This window comes from Nerophis ophidion, linkage group LG01 (assembly GCF_033978795.1).
Source record: "Nerophis ophidion isolate RoL-2023_Sa linkage group LG01, RoL_Noph_v1.0, whole genome shotgun sequence".
Classification (NCBI taxonomy): domain Eukaryota; kingdom Metazoa; phylum Chordata; class Actinopteri; order Syngnathiformes; family Syngnathidae; genus Nerophis; species Nerophis ophidion.
The window spans coordinates 51,187,976-51,206,641 of NC_084611.1; the positions used below are offsets into that span (position 1 = coordinate 51,187,976).

General features: G+C 39.9%; 1 protein-coding gene across 16 annotated transcripts in view; it reads left to right on the forward strand.

The window, feature by feature from the left end:
- LOC133556490 (ankyrin-2-like) overlaps positions 1-18,666 on the forward strand; it is a 194,167-nt gene that overhangs the window by 165,281 nt on the left and 10,220 nt on the right. For 10 of the 16 annotated variants that reach the window (XM_061906582.1, XM_061906518.1, XM_061906560.1 and 7 more), the window contains 10 exons: positions 154-231; positions 384-515; positions 759-899; positions 998-1,208; positions 3,583-3,661; positions 14,800-16,587; positions 17,031-17,120; positions 17,437-17,520; positions 17,616-17,780; positions 17,877-18,047. In XM_061906582.1, coding sequence (XP_061762566.1) covers positions 154-231; positions 384-515; positions 759-899; positions 998-1,208; positions 3,583-3,661; positions 14,800-16,587; positions 17,031-17,120; positions 17,437-17,520; positions 17,616-17,780; positions 17,877-18,047 — 2,939 coding nt within the window. The other 6 variants (XM_061906494.1, XM_061906511.1, XM_061906468.1 and 3 more) reach the window with 6 other exon arrangements.

Sequence of the window (18,666 nt, forward strand, 5' to 3'; positions counted from 1 at the left end):
ATATTTTCATCCATATCAGCATTACATAACCACTTATCATTTCAGGTATATTATAGTTCATAAGCTATAAAGCATTAGGAACAATAGTAAATGTGTGTGAAGGTTACTAGGCCACTAAAATATAATATGTTATTTTGTTGTGGTGGTATTTAGTGGATTGGCAAGATGATGCTGACAGGAAAGAGGAGACATTAGCCATCATTGCAGATCTCCTCGGCTTTAGCTGGACTGGTAAGTTGTCACCTAAAATAACACTTTTAAATCAGTAGCTTTGAGAGTGTGTATGACTGTGTAACTTGTGTGGTATGACTGTGTAACTTGCAAATGGTGATTTCTTACAAATGACTCAATATTGCATCATATTTTGCTATCCATTTCCCCAGAGCTGGCAAGGGAACTTGAATTCAGTGAGGATGACATCCAGTCAGTTAGGTCAGAGAATCCTAATTCACTTCAAGAGCAGAGTCATGCCTTGCTTCAGCGATGGGTTGAACGAGAAGGCAAACATGCCACGGGTAAGTAATGGGTATCTGCAAAACTCCTGCATTAAAAAGGGTGTCTCGCAAACTGTCTCTGCTTTACATTGGTTATCTGTTCAATTTCCAAAACTACAGGTGAAAATAATTGACAATAGTTATTGCTGTATGGGTTCCAAAAAAGTCTGCATTTTTTTTAACCCAGAATATGAGCAATAGGTTTTCAATTGAATGTACAAATTATTGATGAAATACTTAAATCATGTTATAATAATTCCACAGAGGACTGCCTGATTAAAAGACTGACCAAGATCAACCGCATGGACATTGTTCATCTAATTGAAACTCAGATGAACAAGTCAATTCAAGAGCAAACTTCGAGAACGTATGCTGAGATTGAGAAAACACTGGACCATAGTGAAGGTAGTTTTGTATACAAATCTTTGTGTCTAAGCGCTTTCTTGCGGCACACTAAATTAGAGTGTTTCTTTTACCTCCTCACGACTGTGCAATTTTTTTAGTCTCAGTGGCTCTGTCTTCAGTGCAAGAGGATGTTGACAGCCCCAGAATTGTGAGAAGGATAGAGTCCGATCGCAAACCACCCCCGGCTGTTTCTGAGGAGGACCTCTCCGTCGCTTCTCTGTTAGACATTCCTTCATGGGCGGAGCCTGCTGGACATACTCACTCAGAGAGTATGCATGGTGACCTGTTGGAGGAGCTTGAGATCACACAGTAAATACATTATTGTATTCATATGATGACTAAATGTTCATATCTGTAACAACAATATCTGTAACAGAATAAGGACATACGATATGTTGTAGCCTCTACTAAGCAAGGGACATTTTTACTTATTTGACCTTTGCTGCCTTGCTTGGATATATATAAAAATAATTATGTTCTGAGTTTTCATATTCTAAAGTTTATGGTCATTGTTAGGGCTGTCAAATGATTAAAATATTTAATAGCGATTAATCGCATTTTGTCCATGGTTAACTCATAAATAATAGATAGAGGGCTGGGCGATATGGCCTTTTCTTAATATCTCGATATTTTTAGACCATATCACGATACACGATATATATCTCAGTATTTTGTCTTAGCCTTGAATTACCACTTGATAAATAGAATCATCATACTGGTGTGATTATATGTGTTTAAATCAAAAGAATATTGTTCATACTGCATTAATATATTCTCATTTTAAACTTTCATACGGAGAGGGAAACCACAACTAAGTCAATTGACCAAAAGTGTATTTATTAAACAGTTATTAAGCAGGGGCACAAACTTTTATGTAATTTCCAAAACAGAAAGTTCAAGATTGTCAGAGGCCTTTTTAAACAAGCTATTAGTGCACTTTTGTGCATGATGTCACTAAGATCATCATATCATATCAAAACAACACTAAATTGAAGTGCACTTTTTGTACAGAACGCCACTACAATAGTTTGAAACAAATAAAGTGAACTTTTGTGCATGATTTTATGGGCGAATGGAGATGTTGACATGCGGAGTAAACACTCTTCATTCTCTAGCAGGTGACTTTTCAAATAGATAGATAGATAGAACCTTATTGATTCCTTCAGGAGAGTTCCTTCAGGAAAATTAAAATTCCAGCAGCAGTGTACAGAGTTGAGATCAATTTAAAAAAGTAAATAATGGGGGTTTAAAAGGAAACAAAATTGAGAAATATTACAAAAAGAATAAAAACAATGGGAATGACAATATAACAGTAAAATAAGAATATAACAAGATAAAGTAGGCAGTAGTGACCATGTTATTATTTATTTAACATTACTGCTAAATGATACATTTAGCAGTAATGTTACTTTTTGTAGCAACGCTTTAGCACCACTCTTGACAAATCACGGTTGTCGGTTTGAGATATTCCCCCTTGAAGCCAAACTACCGCCAGACGATGGACCCCCTGCTGTTTTTTTGGGGAAATAATTCTTTGTTCATTTGATACCCGATCCGTACCTTTTTTCTCTCGTATTACCACTAGCATCACAGCTAACGTTACCCATGCTGCTACCTCTCTGCTCCGTGAGGGCGTATACATATGTGACGTATGACGTGACAGTATGTGACGTATGTAAGAAGGTGCGCTTGCTGTCTGTGACAAGGAGAGACAAGAAAGAGTGATACTAGCCTGTAGTGTAATGCCCGCAGCTAAAAGCAACTGCGTGAGAACGTATACTCAAATATCACAATATAGTCATTTTCTATATCGCGCAGAGACAAACCCGCGATATATACAGTATATCGATATATCACCCAGCCCTAAATAGATAGATAAAAAGAAAATGTATCTTTAATTAAAAAAAAAATCTAGTTTTTAATACTATATAGACTACTAGACTGAACAATTTGTTTAATGCAAATGTTTACCAAACATTATGCATTTTTAAACAGCTTAACACAAAATGAACACGAACTCTCTTTTTCTGACAACATAAATGACATTCAGGGCTCCGGTGTCGTGCCAGATTTTGTATCCCAAACAGACTTTGTATCGTCTGCAGCTGGAGCGCTTGCATTCAGGGGAGTGGAGCTAGACTACTGTGTTTAGATTGCATTTTAGAACATACCCAAATCAATTATTCTGATATTGTGTACATTACATTTTACAGGTAGTACTAATCATATCGCTTCAAGACAATGTCTTAACCTTCTCTATTTTGTAGTAAAGTGTAAAATTGCTAGGTGATCAGCCTGTTTATCACTCTGTAATTGAGGACTATCAGAACATGTGATAGGGAAAATACATAATTTTTTCCGCCTGCCAGAAAAATGTAAAAACTTATTCGGGTGTTACCATTTAGTGGTCAATTGTACGGAATATGTACTGAACTGTGCAATCTACTAATAAAAGTTTCAATCAATCAATCAATCCTCAGTTGATGTACTAGCATTTATGTAGGTACACATATGAACTGGAATGCAGCTACATTTTTTTACACCAAGTCGGGTGGCGAAAGAGTAAATGATGCTCTTGAAGGAATTCAGCATTAATTCGTTATCGCGTTTACTTTGACAGCTCTAATTATTACATATGTTTTAAAGTCATAATTTGTGACAGTGTCTACTTTGTCTGTTACAGTGAACTGAACCCAAGCTTGTGGACCTCAGATGATGTAAATTCACATGAACGTACACGCTATGTCAACTTGGATGAGCAAGTAAGTACGCTCCCAATCAAAACAGAAGCTGCTATGAGGAGCAAAGACTCTCAAGTTTTTGATGCCCAGTACAAAGTGAAAGACCAGCAAATTCCCTGCAGCACTGAAGTTCATGTTTTCAAGCCTTCTCATGGCAGTAATCAATGCAAAAGCAAAAAAATATATAGCCGAGTGACACCTGAAACATTTGTTGAAAAAGATCTGCAGTGTCACTCAGCTAAAATGTTGAACTTGCCATCATCTGTATCGATCAGTAAAATTAGTCTGATCCTATCGGAATCAGACCAAGCTGAGACGGACTTCAAAGAGCTCCATGATGAGTACAACCATATTCCTCAGCTTTTCACAACAAATCCTTCCAAAAACATGTTCAGGGGAACCTCTGATCCTAACCTGTTTGAATCACCTGAGATTCACAAAGCAACTTTGGCAACTGAAGAAGTCAGAGACGCAGATCCAAGAAGTAAGGTGTCGCAGAAGTGTATTGATGAAATCACAGACCTGTTTATCACAGACCATTCCAGGATCTCTCAAGTCCCCAGTGTGAACACGGGCTACGGTCCCTTTACATCAAGCAAAGAGGACAACACAAAATTTCAACTGAAAATTGTTGAGTACCCGGAAAACATGCATTTCATTGATGATGATGATCCTGTCCAGTCAGTGGACTCCATTTTTGCTGCAACCAAGTGCAAAATGGTGAATGATAGTAAAAACATTCAGATGGCCTGTGACTCAACTGATAGCTCTCTTTATAGTTCAATCAGTCCAGACAGTGACAAACACAGGGCAAAGACGGCCTCTTCCTGCCTTTATCTGCCTATCACGGAAGAACAAGAGCAAGAAGAGCAAGATGAAACATTATCTTCCACCAGCACAAATTATGATCCTTATGTTTATGAAAAACATTTCTTACCACCTGAATCTTGGACATTAAATGACTATTTTTCTAGAATGTCATCACCAGAATCTGTTATGTCAGTCAGTGATTATAGGGCAATGTCTCCAGACTCTCCTCTTAGCAAAAGAAAGGACCTTCACATAATTGATAACAGCTGGACACTCTTTTCAAGCACTGACAAGTGTAATTTATCGGACATGACAGTCATTACTGTTAATAACACGGATCATAGCCAATCACACCTGTTTGATTTTACACCTGAACCTGGTGCAAAACCAAAACTTGTACAGGAATTTCATTGCATATCTCACGTGGCAAATCACAGTCCACCTTTACCTTTACTCCAGGAAGAGATCAGAGAAATTCTTAGTTCGACACCAAACATTCTGTCCATTGAGCACTTGAATGAAATATCTTCACAAGATTTAAGCACAAGTAATGGTGAAAATCAGTTGTCAAACATGGATTGCAGGCCATTGTCCCCACAATCTCAGACTTCTCAGTGCAGTTTTTCATTCCTTGAAGTCTTGCTCTCTGAACCAACCCGTGCCCAACTGAAGAGTCAGTATTGTGATTACCTTCTACTGTATTCAGGAGATATTCCAACCTCACCCCTACTGACTTTTTACAATACACCAGTTAACTGTCAACACCCTGGAGATAGTAGTTCAGCTGAAGCAAATGATTATCATCCACAACCCAAAATTTCCATGCAATTACAAAACATCCCCAGTGTAGAAAAGCCTGCATCATGGCAAGGAATCTGTGTTTCAGCTGTCAATAAAGAAGAGACCAAGTGTGGAGATGACAAACACATTTTGTTTCAATGTAAGCCACCATCACCTAAATTCCCTGCGCAAAAGACAGAAAGTAAGCAATCATTTCTCGATTACTGGTTTACAAAGTTGGCACCTCAATCTTCAAATGTATTACCATCAACATATGGATCAGATGTTGATATCAAAGATATTCCACTAAACACAAAAGACATCAGTCCAGTTCAAGGGTCTTCACATCAGAGTTGGATGAAAGAATCAACAAAAGTAAATATTTGTTTAGATGACAAATTTCAACCATCATCTTTTACCTCCGACAGTATATCACTACCACAAATTAAGGAGCCAATTATCTTTAACTTTGTGGAAAAACCAAAGTACACTTTTAAGTTTCCAAAAGAAAAAATAGTGACATTATGCAAAAAAGAATCTTCTACGTTTGAGAAGGTGACCCAACAGAACGTGCCATCAAATTTTATATCATCCTCTACAAAACCAAGCATGTCATTGACAAAGTATTCTTTCTGTCCTGACTTAATTGAGCAGAATAAATATTGCAACTATTTCTTACAGTACTCTAACATTTTTGATGAGGTTAGACCACTGTCCCCACAGTCAGTTTTGTCAGATGTTGCCCTTGATACATTCTTTAGCAGTAGGCTATTGTCTCCAGATCCTATTTCCTTTAATTTGGACACATCAGTCCTTTGGGACTGTGTGCTAGACATCAGGGCATCCTCCCCAGAGTCTGTGGTATCAGCTGAGAAGGCCTTGTTCTGTCCTGGAGCATTTGGGGAAAACCAAAAACATAATTGTAATTATTACTTAAACTACTCTGAAGATAGGCCAGTTACACTTCTGTCAACAGTGTCTGACAATGAGTATTCCGTTATATGTTTTAGTGATCTCTTTGATAGTAACAGGCCAGAATCGCCAGAGTCCATTATGTCAGAAAATATAGATTCAGCAAATCCAGTCACAGTGAATTCATGCCAAACTCAGTATGGTGCAAGACCTTTCACATATGCAGATGTTGTGTGTGGCATGGAAAAAGAATACCAAGTAGATCACATGTCTGAGGTAAAGACATTTAAGTCTCAGCCAATTTTGCTCTCATCAGACTCCCTTGATGAGTTGTCAGACTACTCCTCAGATGAATTGGTCACAATGGTGAGACCTCATTCTCCAGAGTCTGTAGTGTCACAATGTGAATACCGGCTACTTTCTCCTGACTCCCCTATTCCTCATTTTGATGTATCTCACATACAACATCATGACCAATGTTTCAACCAAAGGTCGTACACACCGGAATCCATTGTTTCTGATTGGGAAGAGAATGATTTGTGTCTCACTAAGCTTTTTGATGAGGCCAGTCCAATCTCTCCACAATCAGTTTTGTCAGAATTGGAACTTGATACCTCACTTAGCAGCAGGGCATTGTCTCCAGATTCTGTATCCTGTGATCAGGACATGTCACTGCTTCAAAACTGGTTGTTAGACCTCAGAGTATCTTACCCAGAGTCTGTGGTATCAAATGAGAAGGGCATATTTTGTCCTGAAACAGTTAATGAAAACACAAACGAGTATTGTAATTATTACTTAAGATACTCTGAAAATGGGCCAGCTACAACGTCTAATGATGAGTATTCAGAATTATGTGTCAGCAATATCTCTGTTCATGGCAGGCAAGAAACGCCCGAGTCCAGAATGTCAGAATATATAGTCTCAGCAAATCAAGTCATAGTACAATCATGCCAACCTCAGTCTTGTGCAAGACCTTTCACATATGCAGACGTTGTGCGAGGCTTTACACATGAAAAGCAAGGAGATTCAATGTCTGAAGTAAAGACATTTGAGTCTCAGCCTATTTTTCTATTATCAGACTCCCTTGATGATTTGTCGGACTACTCCTCGGATGAACTAATCACAGAGGTGAGACCTTATTCTCCAGAGTCTGTGATGTCACAATGTGAACACAGGCTACTTTCTCCTGACTCTCCTATTCCTCATTTTGATGTATCTCACATACAACATCATGACCAATGTTTCAACCAAAGGTCGTACACACCGGAATCCATTTTTTCTGATTGGGAAGAGAATGATTTGTGTCTTGGCTACCTTTTTGATGAGACCAGACCAAACTCTCCGAAGTCAGTTTCGTCAGAATTGGAATTTGATACCTTACATAGCAGCAGGGCATTGTCTCCAGATTTTGTTTCCTATGATGAGGACAGGTCACTCCTTCAGACCTGGTTGTTAGACCTCAGAGTATCTTCTCCAGAGTCTGTGGTATCAGTTGAGAGGGGCTTATTTTGTCCTGAAACAGTTTATGAACACACAAACAAGTATTGTAATTATTACTTAAGATACTCTGAAAATAGGCCAGCTACAACGTCTAATGATGAGTATTCAGAATTACGTGTCAACAATATCCCTGATCGTGGCAGGCAAGAAATTCCAGAGTCCAGAATGTCAGAAAATATAGTCTCAGCAAATCAAGTCATAGTACACTCATACCAACCTCAGTCTTGTGCAAGACCTTTCACATATGCAGACGTTGTGCGAGGCTTTACACATGAAAAGCAAGGAGATTCCATGTCTGAAGTAAAGACATTTGAGTCTCAGCCTAGTTTTCTATTATCAGACTCCCTTGATGATTTGTCGGACTACTCCTCGGATGAACTAACCACAGAGGTGAGACCTCATTCTCCAGAGTCTGTGATGTCAAAATGTGAATATAGGCTACTTTCTCTTGACTCCCCTATTCCTCATTTTTATGCATCTCACATACAACATAATGACCAATGTTTCAACCAAAGGTCGTACACACCGGAATCCATTGTTTCTGATTGGGAAGAGAATGATTTGTGTCTCACTCACCTTTTTGATGAGGCCAGACCAATCCCTCCACAATCAGTTTTATCAGAATTGGAACTTGATACCTCACAAAGCAGCAGGGCATTGTCTCCAGATTCTGTTTCCTCTGATCAGGACACGTCACTCCGTTGGGACTGGTTGTTCGACTTCAGAGCATCCTCCCCAGAGTCTGTGGTGTCGCAATGTGAATTCAGCGTTCTTTCTCCAGACTCCCCTGTTCCTCATGTTGACATAACCAAAATTGAAGATAACCAAAATTTCAACTGCAGGTCATGCACACCAGAATCGATTGTCTCTGATTGGGAAGAGAATGATTTGTGTCTTAGCTACCTTTTTGATGAGACCAGACCAATCTCTCCAAAGTCAGTTTCGTCAGAATTGGAATTTGATACCTTACATAGCAGCAGGGCATTATCTCCAGATTTTGTTTCCTATGACCAGGACACGTCACTCCTTCGGGACTGGTTGTTCGACTTCAGAGCATCCTCCCCAGAGTCTGTGGTGTTACAATGTGAATTCAGGGTTCTTTCTCCAGACTCCCCTGTTCCTCATGTTGACATAGCCAAAATTGAGGACAACCAACACTTCAACTGCAGGTCATGCACACCAGAATCGATTGTGTCTGATTGGGAAGAGAATGATTTGTGTCTTAGCTACCTTTTTGATGAGACCAGACCAAACTCTCCAAAGTCAGTTTCGTCAGAATTGGAATGTTATACCTTACATAGCAGCAGGGCATTATCTCCAGATTTTATTTCCTATGATCAGGACATGTCACTCCTTCAGAACTGGTTGTTAGACCTCAGAGTATCTTCCCTGGAGTCCGTGGTATCAGTTGAGAAGGGCTTATTTTGTCCTGAAACAGTTAATGAAAACACAAACAAGTTTTGTAATTATTACTTAAGATACTCTGAAAATAGGCCAGCTACAACGTCTAATGAAGAGTATTCAGAATTATGTGTCAACGATATCTCTGATCGTGGCAGGCAAGAAATTTCAGAGTCCAGAATGTCAGAAACTATGTCAGCAAATCAAGTCATAGTACATTCATGCCAACCTCAGTCTTGTGCAAGACCTTTCACATATGCAGACGTCGTGCGAGGCTTTACACATGAAAAGCAAGTAGATTCAATGTCTGAAGTAAAGACATTTGAGTCTCAGCCTATTTTTCTATTACCAGACTACCTTGATGATTTGTCGGACTACTCCTCGGATGAACTAACCACAGAAGTGAGACCTTATTCTCCAGAGTCTGTGATGTCACAATTTGAATACAGGCTACTTTCTCCTGACTCCCCTATTCCTCAGTTTGATGTATCTCACATACAACATCATGACCAATGTTTCAACCAAAGGTCGTACACACCGGAATCTATTGTTTCTGATTGGGAAGAGAATGATTTGTGTCTCACTAACCTTTTTGATGAGGCCAGACCAATCTCTCCACAATCAGTTTTGTCAGAATTGGAACTTGATACCTCACATAGCAGCAGGGCATTGTCTCCAGATTTTGTTTCCTCTGATCAGGACACGTCACTCCTTAGGGGCTGGTTGTTCGACATCAGAGCATCCTCCCCGGAGTCTGTGGTGTCGCAATGTGAATTCAGGGTTCTTTCTCCAGACTCCCCTGTTCCTCATGTTGACATAGCCAAAATTGCGGATAACCAACATTTCAACTGCAGGTCATGCACACCAGAATCGTTTGTCTCTGATTGGGAAGAGAATGATTTGTGTCTTAACTACCTTTTTGATGAGACCAGACCAATCTCTCCAGAGTCAATTTCATCAGAATTGGAATTTGATACCTTACATAGCAGCAGGGCATTATTTCCAGATTTTGTTTCCTATGATCAGGACAGGTCACTCCTTCAGAACTGGTTGTTAGACCTCAGAGTATCTTCCCCAGAGTCTGTGGTATCAGTTAAGAGGGGCTTATTTTGTCCAGAAACATTTAATGAAAACACAAAAAAGTATTGTCATTATTACTTAAGATACTCTGAAAATAGGCCAGCTACAGCGTCTAATGATGAGTATTCAGAATTACGTGTCAACGATATCTCTGATCGTGGCAGGCAAGAAATTCCAGAGTCCAGAATGTTAGAAAATATAGTCTTAGCAAATCAAGTCATAGTACACTCATGTCAACCTCAGTCCTGTGCAAGAACTTTCACATATGCAGACGTTGTGCGAGGCTTTACACATGAAAAGCAAGTGGATTCAATGTCTGAAGTAAAGACATTTGAGTCTCAGCCTATTTTTCTATTATCAGACTCCCTTGATGATTTGTCGGACTACTCCTCGGATGAACTAACCACAGAAGTGAGACCTTATTCTCCAGAGCCTGTGATGTCACAATGTGAACACAGGCTACTTTCTCCTGACTCTCCTATTCCTCATTTTGTTGTATCTCACATACAGCATCATGACCAATGTTTCAACCAAAGGTCGTACACACCGGAATCCATTTTTTCTGATTGGGAAGAGAATGATTTGTGTCTTAATCACCTTTTTGATGAGGCCAGACCAATCTCTCCACAATCAGTTTTGTCAGAATTGGAACTTGATACCTCACATAGCAGCAGGGCATTGTCTCTAGATTCTGTTTCCTCTGGTCAGGACACGTCAGTCCTTCGGGACTGGTTGTTCAACTTCAGAGCATCTTCCCCAGAGTCGGTGGTGTCACATTTTGAATTCAGGGTTCTTTCTCCAGACTCCCCTGTTCCTCATGTTGACATAGCCAAAATTGAGGATAACCAACATTTCAACTGCAGGTCATGCACACCAGAATCGATTGTCTCTGATTGGGAAGAGAATGATTTGTGTCTTAGCTACCTTTTTGATGAGACCAGACCAAACTCTCCGAAGTCAGTTTCGTCAGAATTGGAATTTGATACCTTACATAGCAGCAGGGCATTGTCTCCAGATTTTGTTTCCTATGATCAGGACAGGTCACTCCTTCAGAACTGGTTGTTAGACCTCAGAGTATCTTCTCCAGAGTCTTTGGTATCAGTTGAGAGGGGCTTATTTTGTCCTGAAACAGTTTATGAACACACAAACAAGTATTGTAATTATTACTTAAGATACTCTGAAAATAGGCCAGCTACAACGTCTAATGATGAGTATTCAGAATTACGTGTCAACAATATCCCTGATCGTGGCAGGCAAGAAATTCCAGAGTCCAGAATGTCAGAATATATAGTCCCAGCAAATCAAGTCATAGTACACTCATACCAACCTCAGTCTTGTGCAAGGCCTTTCACATATGCAGACGTTGTGCGAGGCTTTACACATGAAAAGCAAGGAGATTCCATGTCTGAAGTAAAGACATTTGAGTCTCAGCCTAGTTTTCTATTATCAGACTCCCTTGATGATTTGTCGGACTACTCCTCGGATGAACTAACCACAGAGGTGAGACCTCATTTTCCAGAGTCTGTGATGTCAAAATGTGAATATAGGCTACTTTCTCTTGACTCCCCTATTCCTCATTTTTATGCATCTCACATACAACATCATGACCAATGTTTCAACCAAAGGTCGTACACACCGGAATCCATTGTTTCTGATTGGGAAGTGAATGATTTGTGTCTCACTCACCTTTTTGATGAGGCCAGACCAATCTCTCCACAATCAGTTTTATCAGAATTGGAACTTGATACCTCACAAAGCAGCAGGGCATTGTCTCCAGATTCTGTTTCCTCTGATCAGGACACGTCACTCCGTTGGGACTGGTTGTTCGACTTCAGAGCATCCTCCCCAGAGTCTGTGGTGTCGCAATGTGAATTCAGGGTTCTTTCGCCAGACTCCCCTGTTCCTCATGTTGACATAACCAAAATTGAAGGTAACCAAAATTTCAACTGCAGATCATGCACACCAGAATCAATTGTCTCTGATTGGGAAGACAATGATTTTATTTTTAGCTACCTTTTTGATGAGACCAGACCAATCTCTCTACAATCAGTTTCGTCAGAATTGGAACTTGATACCTCACATAGCAGCAGGGCATTGTTTCCAGATTCTGTTTCCTCTGATCTAGACATGTCACTTCTTTGGGACTGGTTGTTAGACTTCAGAGCATCCTCCCCAGAGTCTGTGGTGGCAGTTGAAAAGGGCATCTTTCATTCTGAAACATTTTTGAAAAACACAAATCAGTATTGTAATTATTACTTAAGATACTCTGAAGATAGGCCGACTTCATTTCTGTCGACAGTGTCTGATGTAGAGAATTCTGAATTATGTTTCAATGATATATCTGATGAAGGCAGACCAGAATCGCCAGAGTCCATTATGTCAGAAAGTATAGTTTCAGCAAATCAAGTCATAGTACATTCATGCCAACCTCAGTCTTCTGCAAGACCTTTCACATATGCAGACATTGTGCGTGGCTTTACACATGAATACCAAGTAGATTCAATGTCTGAAGTAAAGACATTTGAGTCTGAGCCTATTTTTCTATTATCAGACCCTCTTGATGAGTTGTCAGACTTCTCCTCAGATGAACTGATCACAGAGGTGAGACCTCATTCTCCAGAGTCTGTGGTGTCACTATGTGAATACAGGCTACTTTCTCCTGACTCCCCAATTCCCCATTTTGATAAATCTCAAATAAAACATCATGACCAATGTTTCAACCAAAGGTTGTGCACACCGGAATCCATTGTTTCTGATTGGGAGGGGAATGATTTGTATCTCACAAACATTTTTGATGAGGCCAGACCATTGTCTCCACAGTCAGTTTTGTCAGACTTGGAATTGGATACCTTATTTTGCAGCAGTGTATGCTTTCCAGATTCTGAATCTTCGGACCTTGACAAATCACTCTTTCAGGACAGGTTGCTCGACTTTAAAGCATCCTCCTCAGAGTCTTTGGTATCAGTTGAGGACGATGTATTCTGTCCTGAAACATTTGGTGAAAACATAAAACCGCATTGTATTTATTACTTAAGCTACTCTAAAGAAAGGCCAGTCACACCTCTGTCAACAGTTCCTGATGTCGTCTATTCCGAGGTACGCATCTGGGATGCAAGGCAAATTAAATCTACAAACGTGTCATCACTGCCCTTAGGGTTTATAAAACAGAAACCATACCTTAATAAGTTGATATCAACTGTGTTTGATCCCTTGTATAAAGGAAAATGTTCTTGCAAAGTGTCACAATTTACTGTAGAAAAACAACTTGGACGTGATACCCACCTTCTTCCCTCCAGTTTTGCAAAAGAACAGTCACACAAACATTCCCCATGCTTCGATAATATTTTGCAAGATAAAACGCCAGATGAGCCTTTTAATTCCGAAGCTGAGAAATCAAATTTTCCTATAACGTCATACATAAAATCTGCTAAATCTTTTCAACCTGCTAATGAATGTAATCAGTTGTCAGAAAATGACCCTATTTCAACAGATTCTAAAGGTTTGGATCAAAACCGCACTGATGAATGTCCAAATAAGATCAAATCCGATTCTTCTTTATCCTTTCTTCTTGACAGTGAGAGTCAAACCGCAATGTTCCATCAAAACATGTCAGTTCAGTCATTTAATGATGCATGTTTGTCTAATTCTGGATCAACCTCTGACATTGTCAATTCAGTAGAACATTCATCCTTAAGTTTTGTGTACAAACAACTCAACACGAGGTTAATAGCACATTCATGTGATCCAGTGTATAAGGGAAAATATGACTGTAACACAGTGATGCTAGATCACAAATCCTCTGAAAACCCCCAACTGGATAAGGCTACGACATTTAGTCATCACCAGCTACAGTTGAGTCACATGCCATATATCGAAGAAAACATCGACTTTCACCATGCTGTCAAAATTGAGGATGCCTCCAGGGAACAAACAATGGAGCACAGACCACATGTGCATGACCTTCAGGGGAAACATACTTTAAAGACAACACACAGCCAAGGATTGTTTGGCAAGGACGTGAAGAGACAATCAGTAAGAATGGACAAGAGCAAAAAGTCTTATCTTCCGGTAAGACAGCAAAAGGTCTTGCTCACCGGAGAATGCAGTGTTGCTTTACATAATAACTAAGGCAGTGCATAATGTGTGAATGAGCTCTGCCTAAAGCTTTCACTAATTACACACAGTTGCTCCACTGCCATGGTGTGTTCACATAAAATCAGAAGGAATAATGATGTAGAACAGTGATACAGCTGATTTTATGATTACTCTGAAAACAAATCAGCTGTTAACTCATCATAAAAGATGCACATCCACCTTCATTTAACACTGAATGGAATACATTTTGAAAGTTCACTTTGTGCCCCATCCCTTTGTAAAATGTCATTGTATTTCCAATGGCATATTCACACCCAAGTTGCTATATTGACAGTACATTTAAATTCCCCAGTCACTAATCAATATGACATATTTTGGGAGAGTATATTTTGTTACTGTTAACAATCAGTTAAGTACTTGAATGACCTTGAGTATGTGGTAATGGGCTATAGAGTAATTTCAGCCTTAGAAAAACTGCTCGGACACTTGGCCTTGACAAATTGCATGCTTCAGTTGACGTTTTCATTCCTCATCAATCACAAATCATTTTCATTTTTTCCCCATTCCATCATTTCCTGCAGGTATCAACAGCATCTTCCAAGGCAAATCTTTCTGAACCTACAGAACAAAAAGATCATTATTTAGAGGATTTTGTAAAAAACAAGATGACCTCAATGCTTAGTAACACAAACACAATGTTCTCTGAAAATATAGAGTTACCCATTGCAGGTACATGTTATCCAAGTAAAACACCATTTGAGACCACATTGACCGATGCTCTGAGGCATGACAAAGAAAATGTTGTATTCCCCGAACAAAGTGAAGAGTTTGGCTCTATTATCAATGAACCAGCTCAAGACAGTGGTGAGGAGGAAATTATCACATCATCAAACTCCACGCCAACTGGACCAGATTCTGTGTCCCCACAGCTTGACCAGCTGTTGTCCGATCTAGAAGAGATGAAAGACAAATTTGATTTAAAACCATTTTGTCTACCACTATTAGAACCCAACGACGAAAGTTCAAATGTTGATCTGATTCATGACTTTAAAGAACTGCAACCTGAAGATGAATGTCCCACAGGGGGAAGCACATCTCCAAGTGTCAGTATCATACAGCTAGAAGAAGATACAAACAAGACAAATGTAACAGTGACGTGGTCTCCACCTTTCCAGACTTATGATCAACCTGCAGAAGACCCAGTTGCTTCTGATCTAACAATTATACAATCAAACCTCAGGACTGACAGAGATTCCGTGCCACTCTCTGGGGCTCTCTCGTATCCAGATTTTCCTCAGACAGGTTGTGAAATTTTTGAACCGTCATTGGAATCAAATTTTTCTGAAGATGCAGTTCCGCCCATCAAATATAATGAAAGTGAAGAAAAGGTATTATCTTCAGCGTCTTTCCCCATAGTTTCTGAAGAGACTTCTAGTGATGAGTATGAGGAACATTTTAGAAGTGATAACGTTCAAAGTCAAGGGCATGAATCACTTTTGCTACCTGGAGAAAGGGAAGACACAGCAAGGAATTGTCTTAAAGACAAAAGCACAACTTTATACAAGGAACCCTCAGATTTTCAGAAAGGATATTATTCCTCTGACTTGCCATTCAATTTGATGGTGGACAGGGCACCACAAACCACTGAAAGACAGTTTAGATCTGCGGAATCAATTGTGTGTCCCACCTCAGCGAAGTCTGAGAAGTCCTCAGATGGGATTAGTCCAAGGTCTAGTGTGCAATATCTGGAAACATTTACATCTGAAAGACAGTTAAGCTTTGAGGAACTGATGCCAGCTAAATATTCTTCTGATGTAATAAATTCAAAGGCTGGTTTTCAAAATCCAGCGGACTGTGAAGTACCTAATACTCAGGCCTGTTTAGTTGAACCCAACACTGAGATGCCATCGTTGACCTCTGATGAGGAGTGTGCCATATTTCCAGTCTATGCAGAGAGGGATTCTGCTACATCCACCTTTAGCCACATGCCACCAGAATATGGAGACAATGTCCGTAGCGGTGCATATGGCCCAGCATCTGAATATTCAGATCCAGAGCCCTTCTTTGACTGCAGGCAAGCTACGTCAGATTTTTCAGAGACCGAGCCTGATGAAACAGAGTTCAGATCAATTCCAAGTAAAGGTCAGCCTGGGGATAGTCATCCTGGAAGGAGAGAACATGTGTACAGGCATGCGTTGCTGTCATCTGGAAGTGAAGACTGGGAGGATGCTTTTGTTGTCCAAGAGACTTTTCGTACTGTACCTAACAAGACTGAAGACATATTCCATTCGGAAGCAGAGGAATTAACTGTGTGTGAGGTGCCTGGCTCTGAAATAGGAGCTTTTGATGATACAAATACACTGACAAGGGTAAGGCAAAACTTAGCAGACCGTCCGGGCCTTGCAATCTCTTCCTGAGGCTGAGCTTAACCTATTATATTTGCTTCATAAGGTGTGACTGCTAACCCTCTGGCCAATGGATGGAATCCTCATAACCCTCATTTTTATTTTTTATTTCTAATTTAATCAATCCTAACTCAGCACGTGTCATTCTCATATAAAACCATAGCTACATCTTTCATTTAACCACCCTTGGGATCTTTTAGTATTTCCTTAATATGAGCATGGGATTTTCTGCATTTTAATTAAAGTTACGGACTGTTATGATGTACTGTCCAGGGTGAAATGTAAAAAAAATCCCTGAAAAGTACACCCTATCACTCCGCTGATTGCTTGTTTTGCTTCAAATAGTGTATTCATTACGGTTCAAGTTCTTTCATTTCATTGTGATGGATTGTGTTTTACTTGGTCAGGAGATCAACGCAGAGCTCAGCTCAATGTCTGAAAGTTCAGACGATGAATTGTTGAGTACCAGAATTGTGCGAAGGAGAGTTGTCATTCAGGTATCCACCCCAACATGTTTGATGGTGGATGGAGCATGAAGGGTGTGATGTTAATCATACTAGGTGTTCAGTGTGAACTTTCAATTGCCATCTAACAGTTTGAGACTAATCACAGTTGGTATGCAGCTATAAAAAGTTGATTGTACTTTTCTTCTTGATTGCGCACATATTTTTCTGAGGAGAATGTGTTCTTTTATACCCTATTTTTGTCAGTGTTTCCATTTGAAATACATTTCCCTTTTGCTCACTTTTTTTATGGTAAAAAAAAAAAAGTCATTCTTGGTATTCCTAAAAATGTTGTCTTTTTTCACAACAGGCTGATGAAATGCCTGACCTTCCGACTCAGTCTGTGACAGAAGAAAAATACAAAGATGAAAATGGTCACATTGTTGTTAGAAAGGTAACATATGAGTTATATTTATTTGTAAGAACAGATATGTGTTTGTCTTGTTTGACTTAAAGCATGTTTTGTTTTATATGTAATCTTTTCATCAGGTTTCTAGAAAAATTATTCGCAAGTGTGTTTCTTCGGATGGTGTGGAGCGCGAAGAGGTCTCAATAGAGGGAACCCCCCACGGGTCCATCAGTGTTGCAGAAGGAGACGGCTACTCCAAAGTGGTGAAGCGAACTGTACTCAAGAGTGGGGGAGACCATACTGAGGTGATTTTGTGTGTCTTATGATTAATTAACTACAATTCTTTCTGTCAGAAAGCGTATTTTGGTTTTCCGAACGTATTCCAATTGTCCATTGCCTAGGTTACATTCTCTGAATGTGAGGGTTTCTCAACATCACAAGAGACCTCTGAGATCCGTAAAGTCAGCCTGGCAGAACAAACCACAGTAGTCGAGGGTAAAAGAACAGTGACACACAAAGGAGACCTGTCGTTGGCCTCTGACCTCCCCTCGGCCCAAGATGACTTCAAACAGGTTTATATTCTCCTGCTCTCCTCATGACCGTGAAATCAAGTCAAACGTTTGTAGTTTGTCACATTGGGCCTGATCTACTAAAGTAGTATTAAAAATGTGCGCAATGCCAAGCTGATATACTAAGCCTGTGCGCAGGTGATTGCGTCTTTTTAAATGAGCAAAATAGAGAGCGCAATCCATTTGGCCTGTCCAATAGTTGGAGGAGATGCAAATATAATCATGTAGGACACTGTTAACCACTGTGTGGCTGAGAGCGCCTCCTCGAGGGCTGACAAAATATATCTGTTTCTCAGCTGCGGAAAGTATGGGCCGCAGCAATAATAATAATAATAACGGAATATATTTATATAGCGCTTTTCTATCGAAAAGAAAAGGGAGAACCCATCATTCATTCACTCCACATTCACACTGAGGTGTTGGTAAGCTACATTTGTAGCCTTAGCTGCCCTGGGGTAGACTGACGGAAGCGTGGCTGCCAATTTGCGCCTACGAGCCCTCCGACCACCACCTATCGTTCATTTACCAGTGTGAGCGGCACTGGGAGTAGGGCTAAAGTGTCTTGCCCGTGGACAAGTGATTTGGATGGCGAGAGACGGGGATCGGACCTAGAACCCTTGTT